Raw genomic sequence first — 14,509 nt, 5'->3', positions numbered from 1 at the left:
TTAGTAGTGGATACCGAATATCAGTAGTGCTTGAATTTCTCAACGCCCTTGGTATATACCCAAACCACATATGCCATTAATCTGCCTTTAATCGACACCATACAAGTAAAGATTGAACATTGCCGGAGACCCCAACTTGAAAACATGAGGATATCATCAACGTCAGAGACCAGTCATTACAGGAAGAACAAGTCATAACCACCCCGACATGTAAACCAAACCTCCATCAGTGAGCCACTACGAACCACCTCGTGACGACCTCCAAGACCCATTCGACGTCCGCCTTCCCTCAGCCGCTGACAATGACGACACACCGGAGACCATGCGGTTTTGTCCCTGGGATTGCCCCGGGCTACCGCCAGCACCCTCTTCCTGCTGCGCAAGAGGGGTGTATGTCCCGCTAGATGGTCGGGATGAAGCTGCCGGCGTCGGGGTCGGCGGAGATACGGGTGCGGCGGCCGAGGAGAAGTACCCGCTGCTGAAACGCGACGTGAGCGGCCTCGGTGGCGTAGCTGTAGCCGCCGTGGCCGCTACGGCTGACTGCGGCGGCGACACGATGCTGCTGCGGTTGCTGAGGAGAGGGGAGGTGTTCTGCAGGCCCAGACCGGGCAGCTGTGGCGTGGACCCGGCCGAGTTGGCACCGGTGCTGGCTCGCGGCGTGCTGGCGTTGCTGCTGCTGCTGGCAGTCGATTTGTGGGATGGGGAAGCTTGCGAGGATCCGGAGCCGCGACCCGCGGGCGGCGAGACTACCTGCTCGCTGCAATAGTACGCGAGGTCGACTTTGTGCTCACCGGGGGGCGTTCTTGTTGAGGAGAGAGTACTGCTGCGTGGGATGGCTGTAGAAGACAGCTGTTGCGTTGGCGGCCGGCTTTTCGTCGTGGACATGTCTGTCTTTTCTCTTTTGGGTTACTTTCTCTGAATAGGTTGTCAGCACAGCACTTTTACCAACCACGACCTGAATGACCATGAAATACTGACCGCTTACGACTTGGGCAACGTTGAACAGGATGAAGCCGCTCATGAAGATGGGCACCAACTGTCCGAACGAGGACCAGTCGTTCTCCGGGTTGATGCCGTTGTCCGTCTCCATCCAGCCGGAGCGCGCCACCCAGTCGCGCAGCTGGAAGATGTAGACGATGGACTTGATGACGGCGATGGAGCTGACGACGACGCCGCCGGTGAGGTAGGCCAGGTAGCCGAACGATACGGCCTTGCGCAGCTTCGTCTTGGGCTTGAAGACCTGCGACAGCCGCTTGCCGGGCTTGCCGCGCCAGCCGGCGTGGTTCTTGTTGCGCCGGAAGTAGCGGATGGCCTCGGCGATGATGGCGGCCAGGTAGAACAGGAGCAGGATGATGTACCAGTTCCAGCCGTGGATGGTGTTGCCGGGGTGGACTGGTTCAGGTTGTTCTTGAAGAAAACGTCGGCGCTCGACGTCGTGTTCCGGATGGTGTCCTCGAGGGGCGAGCGGGCCGTCTCGAAGCACGCGGCCGGCAGGAGCAGGAAGCTGTCGGTCTCGTCGGCCGCGGGTACCTCGGTCGGGAACTTGATGTCCGGGTCGGCGGCGTTCTGGTTCACCATGAGCAGGCCCGTGACGATGAAGACGCCCGTGACGCACAGCACGCGCAGCAGGGCCAGGAAGGGGTACTGCCAGTAGTGGCGCACGACGGTGACGGACATGAGGTGCGTCGCGCAGCTGATGAGCATCATGTTGCCGACGATGTTGTAGTGGTAGGCCGAGATCTTGCAGCCTTGCCAGTAGCGCAGCGTCAGGGCGTAGGCGGCGCCCGTGAAGATTTGCTGGTCGCTCGAGGTCAGAACCAGGCTCTCGAGGATGTCGGTGAAGCTGATGCGGTCCGGCTGTCTGCGCTTTTCTCTGTTTTCAGATGAGTCCGGCAGTCAGCATCGTGCGTGTCTATCTGTTTGCATGCCCACGAGACACAATCCAACTTACTCTTCGGAACGTGTGGACTTCCAACCCATTGTCTTGGACAGCTGCCATAGCACGTCAACGGCGCTGGCGGCTAAGGCGAAGCATGTCACCCCAATGAAGACTCCGACGATCTAGGCTGTCAATCAGTTCATGGATGGCCTCAGGGATGCTCGGGTTGGCACGTACGCCGATTCCAGCTACATCAGGATTGCCAGAAAACTGACCGCGCCCAAAGTCTCCCAGCGAGTTGTACTTTTGAGTTTCATTGTGGATATCCTCGTGATCACAATTGATCGTCACATTATAATGACTCCTGCATTCGTAAACGGAGACGTAGGCGCCCATGTTTGGCGAGCGGCGGTACTGGTCAACAACAAAGACGGAACCTGCTGAGATGGAGCTGGGTGCTATTCAAGGCCCTTCTCACTAATCAGAACACAGACCGAACAGAGTATGCGAGAGGGACGTTGAGTGAGATTGATATACCCGCGTTGGTGGGATTCCCCCGCCGCCATACCCATGTGCCAGAGGAAGCAAAGATAACTGTTGCAAAAGTGACAAGGCCAATCCCCCCTCCTGCGGACATGTCAGCCCAGCCTGCATGAAAAGTGACACACAAACACGCATTCGACCCCTGTCCGTGCAGATGGTGCTATTGAAACTCCAAAGATCCGTTGCAGCGTCATGCATGTTATCCCGTTGTGCGAATAGCCAACAAACCAATGAGATCAAGCTTGCGTGCGGAGAAGGCTGGCTCAGCTCCAAGCTCAGCATCCATCGTTGGAACTATTAATAGCTTTTGCAGAGCCTTGTACGCTCAAAGCCGGACGGCATGTTGGGGGCTGAAGAATATGTTTTCACTCTCAGCCTGACATGCCAAGTCCCTGTCCAGCTCGGAGCCGTCGGCGGGAGAGTATATCTGACACCAGGCTAGAAGCAAATAAAGAAGACAGAAGGGCCAAGTTTCGGTCGCTTGAGGCTGCAGCAGAAACATTTCATGTCCCCTGCGTCTGCCGGAGATAGATGCATCTCATTGGTCGGTTGGCTGGCCATGTTCAGCGGCCAGGGGCCGGCCCGCATAATCGGCAAATGCTGCTGCCCGAAAAACCCCAGCGTTGGATGTGATAGAACCGGGGGTCTGATCATCACGTACTGCGGATGCCCGAACCTCCCCGCACCGTCGCCAATCTATGCCCATTTCAGGTGGGCAAGTTGGGCATCCTTTCTTGTCTGTTCTACAGAGAGCAGTGCAACATTACTCATCAGGTAATGATACCTGGGCTTAGACCCCAACAAATGCACCGTCAGCTGGAGCTTAGTTTATGAGACATAACGTGCATATGCAACCACCATCCAAACGCTCTAGTGCCCGCCGACAGGTAGTGTGCAGAAGCTGGTAGTCTAAAATTGGAGCGAGGCTGTGCTCAATTGAACGTGGTGCTGAAATAGTCTCGGTGGGAATGACTGGCCCGACTGAGAGAGGGAATGTCAAGAGATGTCGCTGGAAAAGGAGTCGCATGTAAGTAAGCAGCAACGTTGACGACATGAAGCACTACATCAATACACCCCCTTTTTAGACACAACTAAATCTGATGGGGGTGGCGCAGTAGAGCTGTAAGCCACCTGCCACATAAACTATTGTATGCACGCGCCACATTTCTATTTTTCTGGAATCAAGACCATCCAAATTTATTAAGACGACTTAACTGGAGACAGAAACGGGTGCAGCTCGACGCACATACATGCGCATGTAAGCGCAGTCAATATGGATCCCGAAGGAGGGATTGCTGAGAGCGCAGGCCAAGATAATGCTTCTCAGGCTCTGTTTGATCCGTTCACTCGCCTCCCGCCAGAACTCCGAAGACACATCTGGGACCTGGCGCTTCCCCGTCGGATCATACCAATCCTGGAAAAGCTCTGGGACAAAACGACCCGCTGGCGTTATATATGATGACGATATGATGGTGTGGCCTCGATGGCCTACATACGCCACATATGTATTTGAGAGGCACCATCGGCCACCCGCTGTCGCGCACGCTTGCCGTGAGGCGAGAGATGTGGCGGGTCTAGGGAGAGTGGTCAGTGCCGACAACTCCAAAAGCATACCCGCCCACGAGCGGGAGAGATACCCGATAGGGAATTCTATAGAACACACCTGGTTCGATCCTGAGCGGGACACCCTCCTGGTCGAGATCGACTTTCCGAATGCCACCTACCCCAGGACGGCCATCGAAACTCACGCAGTTCGGGTCATCAAGGACCTGGCCAGTTGCGTCCGTCACGTCATCCTAAGCGACAGCGGCAGTGGTGACCCCCACTGTTTCATTGAGGGCCTGTTCAACCCAAGGCTCTTCCCTTGTCTCCGGACGATAGGCGTCTGTACCCGGGAGCTGCGCATCGATCTAAGAGAGAGCTACTTTTTCCTCCGCACGGTGTTCGGCATCTTGCAAGAAGACCACGAGTCCATCGTCATCGACCTCTCCGAGGAGCAAACAGCGGACGCGCGCGAAATCGACCAGCTGCAGCGCAAACTCAGGGAAATCTCCCGGCGGGGAAATTGACGACTTCTGCGAGTGGCTTACCGCGCTGAAGGAGCCTCACCAACCTCACCACCCTGGCGTGATTTTCCGCTCCCACATAAAACGCATCCGAAGAGAATTTTTGAGCCAGTGCATCATGTGGACGCCGCTCGACGGCTTGCGAGAATGGGACGCGGAGAAATATCCCGAGGATGAAGAACGACCCGGCTACTGCGTTTTGTACCACCCCGAGGACATGGAGTATACGCTAAACACGGACTGCTATATTTCGTGTTTACTCGTGCCCCCGCCAGGATGGGTTGAGTACGCGGCCTCACTTTGCCCAAAGATTTATAATGTGGCTTCGGTAACATGGGTCTGAGACAATATTACGATGACACTTGATATATAAACGTGGCAGTGAAGTCTAGTGTATCGGCTCTATGAGGAAACCTGTCTCAATCCCCTAGGTCCCCAGCCTCCTCTGTGCCTCCGTTCCCACCACCGCTCGAAGAGCTCTAAGGCGGTTCCGCTGGGAAATGGCACCTCCGGCGGCCACTCAGACTGTCTCTCTTTCAATAACCATCGGATGACATGCCTCCAGCGCTCAAAGTCCTTATAGGCTTCCGCGGGTGACTCGACATAGGTGCCATCACAGCTCTTAGCTCTGAACACCATGCGAAATGTCCGCCTTTTGACAATACTCCATGCCTCTGGGCTGTACTCGTATAAGTCCGAAGTTGGAGTATTTTCGAACTCATAGATCAGTGCCTCATCCTGGAATGACTGGACTGCTGAATACTCTTCCAGTTCTTCATCTTTCTCATCGTATTTGATTTGCCCCCCTTTAGAAAGCAAGAGTTGAAATTTGTCAAACGCTTTATAGTCCATGTCAACATCGAAGATGTACGAATCAATGTCGCTCAGGTCGTAATCGTAAGAGAAAAAGTCGCCCGCGTATCCTCTTCGATAATGTACCTGTATAACGCTATCCTCGGCGTGATAAACAATACGACTGTCAACCATGGCTCCTCGATTGATAAGCCACGTCATGGCTTCTATTGAGTCGCTTGTCCGAGTGGCAGTTGCAAGCGCCGAAGTCATGTCAGCCCCTGCTCTATCATGGTGTTGGCAATCTGCGGAGACTGTTCCGGATCCCACTCAAGCTCTGTCAGCCAGCCAAGAGGGTTGGATCCGTCACTGGAGTTCTCGACAAAACGCTTCACAGCATCAGGACTGCTAGCATCGATCAAAATTCGAGCGCAGCTAAGTCTCGAACTGTCGGTACCCAAGTGATAGCCCCGATAAAAGCATGACCTCAAAGCCGATGTATCAGGCTTCTTGTTGATGGGTTGGTTTGCTTTGACTTCAAGCAAAAGTTTGACCAGCATTTCGTCACCATCGCACGCCGCCAGGTTGAGGGCCGTATCAGACATAGTCTCATCAACCAGATCCACCACTTCAGGCATGAGGTGAACGACTAGAGGTATGAGTGACTTCAGCCGACGTTGATACAACATTTGCAAGGGCTTTCTTGACTTCTGAGGCTGGTGCCAAGCACTATAGCCTATAAGACGATCCTGAAGCTCGCTGAGGTATTGCGAGTCCGGCTTGAAGAGCTTCCGGGCCAAGCTGGATAAAGTACTTGTGTAGGTTTGCTCTGGGACGTTTGCTAGACCCCTGAGGGTGTCTAGCATGCGGTTTGAACCAAACCGAACCAGAGTGTAATCTGCATCTATGCTCCGATTATCGTCCGGACTGTGTACTGAAAAGAACGTAGCATCGACCAGATAGATGAAAGATGCAACCCTTGACTGCACGATATATAATTGTGCTTCGGAAGGCTCGATATGCCAAGGTTTGCTGATTTCATGCTCGGACGTCAGGAACTCAAGCAGAGAGAAGTGGCACAAGCGTACATATTGGTGGACGTTTGTTGACCACATATCAGTTGTTGATGCCGCAGGCGATTTGAGGCTGTTGCCAGATTCGTCGTCATGATGGACCGTCACCAGACCAGGGAGCCAGCGGAGTATGTCCTCCGGGGCTGCAATATCGAGATTCTCGTCGTATAGACTCTTGATCTCAAGGCAGTCGTCTGAAGTACCAGTACGATAAACCGGCTTCAGCCGCGCCAAGAACGCGAACTCCTCTATTTCCAACCTCCGCTTAGAGAAAGCAAGCCACGTGAGCGCACGCATGGTGACGTCCAGATCAGGACTTCGCTGAAGTGCCCGTTCATAGACCCGGTTGATATCACCCGGCAGCTCTTCCAATGCCCTTTCAATTAAGCTCATTTTTGTACTCCGAAGGACCTCCAGTTGCATTGCGACGTATTGGAACCTAAATCTCATGATTAGCAATGGCTTTTGAGGGGAGGTTCGTATTAGCAATGGGTTTCATACATTCCTTGTGCTTTTTCAATCAAGGCCAGGCGAACTCTGCGCTTCAAGTCGGGTTTCCAATGTCCAAACTTGGGCTTGCTGCTAAGTTGAGTATTGATGTAGGTTTTGATGTCGCGCCCCATCTCCGTTGCGCAAGCTTCGAGACTGAGTTCTGCTGAGAAGTCTGACGCGTGACCTTCATTTTCACGATCCCCGCGGGTCGAAAGATACAATGCAATATCATGCTCACGTCGGCTTGTCACCAGGAGATGCAGTTGGGGAACCCCCAACCTCGAATGTCTTGTATACATTGCATCAACAGGTCACGCTCATCTCCAGTCTGAGGACACTCGTCCAGCGCATCCAGTATGATGTAAATATTAGCGAAGCCTCGAATCGATGAGAGGAAGGCTGTCTGTAGCTCTTCGGTCGAAGGACTTTGGTTGGTATTCGGGAATCTGGACAAGCGACGCAGTGGTCCTGGAAAGTCTGGCCTGCCCTGGCTGATTTGGGCAATGAGGGATCGTAGCATGTTGTTTCTTGTTTGTTTAGAGGGATCCCTAAAGTCAAAGTAGAAAAATGCCATGGTGTCGTAAACTTCGTCGATGACATCTGAACGTTCCTCCGGTTTCAGGTGTTTTATCACGGTGGTACTGTTGTGATTATCTTAGTCCTGATTAATTTGGCATCCACCACAGATATTCGGCTCCTGCACGTACCTGAGAAACGATTTTCCCGAACCAGCTGTGATACGGGTTAGTATGCTCTGATAGAGATCCGGAGTTTTCAAGCCACATACCTTTACCATGAAGCCACAAGAACGAATTATGCGCAGACATCCAACGGTGAAATCTCTCATCCACCAAGATCCATTCACCTGTGGACTTGGTATGCTTGTCGCGAGCTACCACATAATTGGTCGACGGGTCTGCTACCTCTGCTAGCCAGCGCTGGAGCCCCTTCCTTTGCGCATCGTCCTGCTGTTCTTTGATTAAACCTTTCATGCGAGACAGCTCCGAAGGGATGGCGTTCAAGGCAGAAACCTTTTGTCGATGCTCTTTCTGGTTTGATTCCCACTCTTCTTGTAGCACAACGTCGCGCCAGGTGTCCTCGATCTGGACAATGCTAATTTGTTGTACGTTGACGGCTTCCATGAGACTATCCCACTTGTCCCATTTGACCACGTCCTTCGCGACTCTCTTATATGTTTCCCCGGTGAGGAATAAAAAAGCAGGTAACCTCGAACTCCAATATCTTGATGTACAGCATCCGAAGAGCATCTCGATATAGGGTATGTGCCTGCTCCAGTCCCTGACGCCTCGCCTTGCCCATTTCAGACTCGTACCGTCGTTGGTAGAAATGCTCGCGCAGTCTGCATTGCCTGAGAATATTCGACAAGTTTTCAAGCCCTTTGACTCGGGATTCCTCTCCTTCACCAGGGTTGGTCACGAGCTAGAGCTGGTCAGTGTGGGCAGTGATCACACAGACTGGGAAGCATACAGGAAGAAGCAGGCATATACCTGCCCAAGCCAGCGATGCTGGCGGACTCGCTTCAACCGCGTCCCCAATAAAGTATCTGATAGCTTTATCATGTTAGGTTTCTACAGTATGTTGAGCGAAGCGCTGTACTCACATTGGGTGATTGCGACAACCGGCTTGATGAAGTTTTTGACCTTGAAGTCGTACCCCTGAAAGCTTAGCTTCCATTCGTTTTTCTCGATCGTCTCTGTTTGACGTCGAATTAAAAATCGCAACTGTTCATGCTTCCCATTTGGCAGAGTTTCACCTGCATGGACGACACCTTCAACTGACTTTAGTAACAAGGCTTCAAAACGCCGAACCAAGGGGGCGGTCTCGGCGTCCTTGACTAACTCATCCCATGCTTCGTCCCATACAGTGGAGATGCTCAACTGCTTTGACCTCACTGGACTTGCACTTCTCGTCTGCGAGACCGAGGTTCTCTCCGGCTGTTCCGGAACTGTATCAACTGGGCTGCGGGGGCCTTCATGCAGCCGAGGCAGTGATGCATGAGGTGGGGGCGGCGCTGTCGAACTCGAGACATCCGGACCTGAGATAGGACGAGTCTTGGTGATCGCATTGCGCTTGAGCTTTAACTGAAGCCTCTTGAAGAAACCCATTGCTTTCGCAATCGGAATGGCAAGACAAGTGTCACCTAGAGATGAGAGTTGGTGTGGTCCAAGGGGAGCTCAAGCGTAGATGCCTGCCAGGTTTGTCTCACATACCTCTTATCGACCGCTCCCGGTTCACCAATCACCTCGGAGTCGCATTTTATTACCCCTCACCCTGCAGAGGATTTCGTATGGTTACGATTCTGCATCTTGGCCATATTATTGATTTGAGCGCTTCCGGTTCCAAGTGGGTTCTGCCTCTACATGTATGAGGCTAGTATCTCGAACCCGAAGGCAAGCATCTACTGAACGGGAGTCTGCATACATCAACGGATGCGAACCGAGTGGCTTGGACAAGCTGGTGACCGCGAGCATCAGTGAGCCCCTGCTTCACTGGTGTCCGGCGAACCATATCACAGGCACAGGCTGGGTGCCTTGAAGACAACAAACCTACCCCACTCATGTACAGTTGCACGACCCATCATCTCACCTGTCGTACCGCCACAGCTGGAGCGAATAAGGCCCAAGACTTTATCCACCAATTTATCCGCCCCATTCTGTCTTACTTCCAGAGACTAGACGCCGAGCTCGCCAACGGTGAACATAATGCACTTGGCCCTTCCCCTTCTCGTAGAGCTGTGCCACCATAAGCTCCAGCCTCTCGAGGTGAATTTGGTAGCTAATACATGTGCCGAGCCTGATTCCTTCCGCTCCCGATCAGCGCCTCGCTGCTGACCTAATGCAATGTTCTCTTACGGTACAGCGTCGCGCGCCGGATGACCCCGAGTATCTCGTTCTAGCGCGTCTGCATCGACCGCAACTCGCGCTACTGGTTTACGCGGGAATTCGACCACGATCTGCCTGAGCCCGGGACATCGCTACCATGAGAAGCTCCAGGAGGTTCATCTAGCCTTGACGCGCAGAGTCAGAACTACAGCCGAAGTCGCTGACAATGGGCCACTGCAGGCTGGCGGTCTGGAGCTCCCTAGATCATGACGGCCTGCGAGGTATTCACTCAGGTCCCGACGGCGCATCTCATAACGAATTGGACTCGGAGCGAGAGGCATCCATATACTCGGCACGAATCACGGACCCAACTCCAAGAAGAGGGGCTGGAATAGATACCGGAGAGAAAACCGATGAAAATATTGGAAATTTTTCAATTTTACTTTCCCCGGACTTGAACTAGTTCAGGGATGTTCCGAGAGTTGAATCTTTTCAACCCTTGAACTCTTCCCTATGTCCGACTGTACCGAAAAGGGGGTGACTTGTGCTGCAAAGTCAAACGGGTCCTGTAAACATCAAAATACTCGATTCGAAAGCACAAACACCACTGCACCTGGTTGTATCTAAAGAAGATGCGAAACATCGCTTTTCTCAGTAGGAACTCCCTACACTACTGCTAGAAGATGGCCGGGGCTCACCGCGGTCCCTGATGCGACAGGATCATTGCCCAGGACAACTCCGGAGTAGGACTCGGGGACCATTCGGAACAAAACGGCCTTGAGATTCCGCCTCGGACAAAGCTTCGAAGTTACTGACACCGATCAAAACGGATACTTCATCCCGCCCTTGGCCAACGTAATAATTTTCCTCTGGGTAAACTCCTCCACCCCCGCGATCCCGCCGAACCGGCCGTACCCGGAACTACCCCCCATCCCCCATTCGGCACCGCGGGATCCGAGAAGATGGTCGCGCCATTGACGTGGCACGCCCCCGTCCGCACCCGCCGCGCCACGGCGAGCGCGCGCATCACGTCGCGCGAGAAGACGGCGCCCGACAGGCTGTACTCGCTGTCGTTGGCGAGCCGGACGGCCTCCTCGTCGTCCCCGCGGAACTCGGTCAGGCACACGAGCGGGCCGAAGCTCTCGCGACGGAAGATCTCCATGTCCGGCGTGACGCCGTCGAGGATGTGGGGGCCATGATGGTCCCTTGCTGGCCCCTGAGCGACATGTCACCGGCTAGGAGTTCGGCGCCGGCGGAGCACGCGGTTTCGAGCATGGCCTTTACCCGCTGCGCGTGGATGGGGGTGAACATCCCCGAGACGGACACGGAATTGTCTTGGGTGTGGTCGCCGACTTTGACCTGCTGGAAACGCTGGACTAGAGCCCGTTTGAACTCCTCCGCGACCGAGGCGTGGACGAGCACGCGCTCCGTAGCCATGCAAACCTGTCCCGCGTTAGCCAGTGCGCCAAACGCGACGGCCTCGACCGCGTCGGCCAAGTCGGCGTCCTCCAAGATGATCAGCGGCGCCTTGCCGCCCAGCTCCAGCACGCAGGGCTTGAGGCAAGACGCCGCCAGCCCCGCGATGATCTTGCCCACGCGGTCGCTGCCCGTGAAGTTGACGTGGCGGACCGCGGGGTGCTTGATGACGTACTCGGTCACCGCCGGCGTCCGCTCCGGCGAGACGGGGAGGTAGTTGAGGCAGCCGGCGGGGAGCCCGGCTTCGTGCAGGGCCCGGACCACGAGGTTCTGGCTCTTGGGCGAGAACTCCGAGGGTTTGAGGAGGACGGTGTTGCCGCAGATCAGCGGCATGCAGATCGCGCGCGCGGTTAGGGCTACCTTCGGGGTGGTTAGTCCGAGTCACTTGGCCCGAGTGCGACAGGCTCGGGGAGTACTTTGGTCTGCCGGGGAAGGGTTCGGTTTGGCAACGGGGAGGGAGACAAGACATACCGGTGCGTTCCACGGACTTATGGCAAACACGACGCCCATGGGCTCGCGTTCAACGAGGATCGTCGTCCCGGGCCGCTCGGAGGGGACAACTTCCCCCTTTATCTGCGTCGCCATGCCGGCGACCTCGCGGAAGGTCCCCGCGGTGGCCATCATGTTCACCATGATCCAGCCCTTCGTCGCGGATACCTCCGAGGAGAGAATAGCGGGCGCGTCTTGATGCAAGTATTTCTCGATGATGTCGGCGGCCTTGAGGAAGATCAGTCGTCGCGACGAGGGGCTGCTACGGGACCATGTCTCGAAGGTCGCCGAGGCCGCGTCGATGGCACGGGAGCAATCCTCGATGGTAGCGGAGGAGCAGTCGTACAGGATGTCGCCTGTCATGGGATTGACGACGGGAAAGGTCAAACCGTCGGAGCTGTTGCTGCATGAGCCCCCCGACGAAGAGCTGCTGCGGCTCGTTTACTGAGGGCCTCGCCTCGACCGAGGAGTTAGTCTTGCTAGTAGCAGCCATGGTAGTTCCAACAGGCGCGGGGTTAGTAGAGAGGTGAGAAGGCTGAGCGATGTGTAGAGATTGCCGTGTAAGAGTCGACTCGCGCGATCGAGATGTCAAGTGGAACGATACGTGGTGAGAGGAGATGGAATGCGGCTTCACCTCTGAGGCCGAGGGGCTCCTTGCGTGGGTGGGGTATGGCGGAAAATAGCCGAATGCAACCTGTTGGTGATCCTACACTACTACAGTCTTTGACTACAGAGTCGCTGCGCCACTTTCCCGCAGAGTACATGCGGAGTTGTAGTTCCGCAGCGCTGTCTACTCCAGCAGCTTCCCCCTTTAAGCATTCAACCCCCGAGGCCGAGCAAATCTGAGCAGCTCGGGGTCCTGCAACAGCCGGTCGTGGCAGCTCTCCTCCAAACAAACACAAATCTCCAGCCCTTCGTCGTTATCACCACCACCGCTGTTCGTGTTCTTCTTCACCGCCGCGCGCGACGGCAGCACGAACACGTACCCCTCGAACTGCGGATGCGGCCACCGCATCGCCTTTGGAAGGCCGAACCCGAAGTCGTGCTGCTCGTACGGCGTCATGGCCTGCCAGCTCGTCCCCGCGAGGTCCATGCCTAGAAACGAGTCCATGGCGATGGCGATGTAGCGGCGGTCCTCGAGCCCCGCGACCCACTCGGGCAGCTCCGCAGCGTACTGCGGCGTGATGGTCCGGATGGACTCGCGGACCGCGGCGGCCAGCTGCGGCAGGTTGCTGCTCTCGTTCTCGCCCTCAGCCTCAGCCCGCACTAGTTCCTCGATGGAACCGACAGACACGCGCGGCAGCGCCACCGCGTTGCCGAGGAACCGGTCCGGCAGCGGCGGCTCCAGCATGTTCCGCGTGTTGACCGCGTGCGCCATGATCACCTCCTTGCTCATCGCCGGTTTTAGGAGGGGCAGCTTGGCGCGCGTGATGGTCTTCCAGAACAAGGCCATGATGCAGTCATACGTCGACACCCACTTATCCTTATCAGCCGGCGCGCACGCCGCCTTGAGCTCCGCGGCGCGGCTCCGCGGGACGTGCCACATCCGGACCTTGAGGTTGGGCATGACGAAGTCGGCCGGCGGCGCCGGCGGCGGCGCGCCGAGGTTCTTGAGGATGGGGAACTTGCCGTCGAGCTCCTTCCAGCGCGCGGGGCTCGGCTTGGGGGCGCTCAGCTGGCCGCGGTTGGCGTTGGCCAGGTCGATGGGCTTGAAGGGCTCGCCCTGGGCGGCCGCGGCGGAGTTCTCGGCCCATGTGGTCAGGAAGCCGTTGCAACCGGGGCCGTCGGAGCAGTTGTGGTGGATGGCGGCGGCCAGAATCAAACCGCCGGCGATGAAGGTGATCTGGAAGGTGGAGATGACGGTGGCGTCGTCGTCGGCGTTGTCGCCGAGGGGCGAGAAGAGCTGCTTCTCGGTCACGATCTTGGGGAGGACCTTGTGGCCGTCGATCAGCTGTATGGGGAAGTCGTTGGCTTCGAGGTAGTCGAACGATGGCAGGTCGCCCGGTGCCGAGGCATCTCTGACGAAGAGGCCCACCGTCGAATCCTGCTTCTTGGTGACCCACATCCGCCCGTTGGACGCGTCCATGCGCAGCACCCCCGCGAGCACGGGATATTGTCCCAGCGCGAACGCCAACCCCTCGGCCAAGCTTTTCACGATAGCGTCGCGGTTTGCGTCCGGCGCCAGCTCGAATATCTCGGCGATCTGGACGTAGATCTTGGGCATGGTATGGTCCATGTCCGAAAGCTCGAAGCTGTCGGCGCCGGAACTCTCCCCGAGTGGGCGGACGCGGATCTCTTTGGCTTCCATGGTGCTGGATTCCCTCTGTCAGTATCAGGGGAGACAGTCTTCTAACAAAGTAGGAAAGGCGACCAGGGGAAGGATCAGAAAGCTGACTGGAAATCGTTCTCGTTCATCCTTCGCATCCTTCTTATTATCAGGCAACCAAATATGGTGGATGGGGAAGTCTTATGTGAGCTATAATCCCCGCTTCTCGGATGATCGATGGCTGTTCTTGGTAATCATTTCGCTAGCATAAGCCACCCCAAAACCACACCGCACAGCTCCAAGTTGCCGCTTAGGAGTCGTAGGTTTTGACCTACCTTTATTCTAGGAACGCAGCACTATAAAGATTAAAAAAGTCTAAGTTGCATATTTCGAACGCGGATTCAATATAGATATTTTTTATGTTTTTTTACGGCTTTATTTCAAGTAGTTACAGTACGTGGAATAGCGTAGGGGCTTTGGCGGCACAAGTCAGCTGCGCGGTGTATTTTAGGGACTTTTCTGCATGAGTGGGTGATCAAAGTCGAAAAGACAGAAGCTTGGATCAAGGAGCGATTATGTAGACGGGTCCA

The 14,509-nt window shown here is 55.5% G+C and overlaps 8 protein-coding genes across 8 annotated transcripts; 2 read left to right on the top strand and 6 right to left on the bottom strand.

Annotated features, from left to right (window-relative positions):
- Window positions 1-237: 237 nt before the first annotated feature.
- PG997_001638 (uncharacterized protein) lies at window positions 238-2,275 on the bottom strand (the record flags this gene model as incomplete). The annotated part of the gene is made up of 6 exons (XM_066805953.1): window positions 238-757; window positions 792-913; window positions 986-1,392; window positions 1,428-1,873; window positions 1,952-2,061; window positions 2,117-2,275. 6 exons carry the CDS (start codon window positions 2,273-2,275, stop codon window positions 238-240), a joined length of 1,764 nt encoding a protein of 587 aa, XP_066675726.1.
- Window positions 2,276-3,888: 1,613 nt separating this feature from the next.
- On the top strand, window positions 3,889-4,491 carry PG997_001637 (uncharacterized protein; the record flags this gene model as incomplete). The annotated part of the gene is made up of 1 exon (XM_066805952.1): window positions 3,889-4,491. The coding sequence occupies one exon, from the start codon at window positions 3,889-3,891 to the stop codon at window positions 4,489-4,491; it is 603 nt and encodes a 200-aa protein (XP_066675725.1).
- A 115-nt stretch (window positions 4,492-4,606) lies between these two features.
- PG997_001636 (uncharacterized protein) lies at window positions 4,607-4,831 on the top strand (the record flags this gene model as incomplete). Its single annotated transcript, XM_066805951.1, has 1 exon — window positions 4,607-4,831. One exon carries the CDS (start codon window positions 4,607-4,609, stop codon window positions 4,829-4,831), a length of 225 nt encoding a protein of 74 aa, XP_066675724.1.
- Window positions 4,832-4,890: 59 nt separating this feature from the next.
- On the bottom strand, window positions 4,891-5,502 carry PG997_001635 (uncharacterized protein; the record flags this gene model as incomplete). The annotated part of the gene is made up of 1 exon (XM_066805950.1): window positions 4,891-5,502. The coding sequence occupies one exon, from the start codon at window positions 5,500-5,502 to the stop codon at window positions 4,891-4,893; it is 612 nt and encodes a 203-aa protein (XP_066675723.1).
- Window positions 5,503-5,549: 47 nt separating this feature from the next.
- On the bottom strand, window positions 5,550-6,746 carry PG997_001634 (ankyrin repeat domain-containing protein 29; the record flags this gene model as incomplete). Its single annotated transcript, XM_066805949.1, has 1 exon — window positions 5,550-6,746. One exon carries the CDS (start codon window positions 6,744-6,746, stop codon window positions 5,550-5,552), a length of 1,197 nt encoding a protein of 398 aa, XP_066675722.1.
- Window positions 6,747-7,003: 257 nt separating this feature from the next.
- Window positions 7,004-8,971, bottom strand: PG997_001633 (uncharacterized protein; the record flags this gene model as incomplete). The annotated part of the gene is made up of 7 exons (XM_066805948.1): window positions 7,004-7,005; window positions 7,143-7,486; window positions 7,553-7,577; window positions 7,633-8,020; window positions 8,073-8,285; window positions 8,334-8,416; window positions 8,467-8,971. Coding segments are annotated over 7 exons (1,560 nt in total).
- A 1,552-nt stretch (window positions 8,972-10,523) lies between these two features.
- PG997_001632 (aldehyde dehydrogenase) lies at window positions 10,524-12,146 on the bottom strand (the record flags this gene model as incomplete). The annotated part of the gene is given in 4 exon segments (XM_066805947.1): window positions 10,524-10,904; window positions 10,973-11,524; window positions 11,636-12,009; window positions 12,026-12,146. 4 exon segments carry the CDS (start codon window positions 12,144-12,146, stop codon window positions 10,524-10,526), a joined length of 1,428 nt encoding a protein of 475 aa, XP_066675720.1.
- A 318-nt stretch (window positions 12,147-12,464) lies between these two features.
- On the bottom strand, window positions 12,465-13,961 carry PG997_001631 (transferase family-domain-containing protein; the record flags this gene model as incomplete). Its single annotated transcript, XM_066805946.1, has 1 exon — window positions 12,465-13,961. One exon carries the CDS (start codon window positions 13,959-13,961, stop codon window positions 12,465-12,467), a length of 1,497 nt encoding a protein of 498 aa, XP_066675719.1.
- Window positions 13,962-14,509: the final 548 nt, after the last annotated feature.

Source organism: Apiospora hydei (assembly GCF_038363865.1).
Source record: "Apiospora hydei strain CBS 114990 chromosome Unknown utg000002l_segment0_segment0, whole genome shotgun sequence".
Taxonomy (NCBI): Eukaryota; Fungi; Ascomycota; class Sordariomycetes; order Amphisphaeriales; family Apiosporaceae; genus Apiospora; species Apiospora hydei.
The sequence above is the reverse complement of the archived record's forward strand: the minus strand, read 5'-3'. Positions and strand labels throughout refer to the sequence as shown.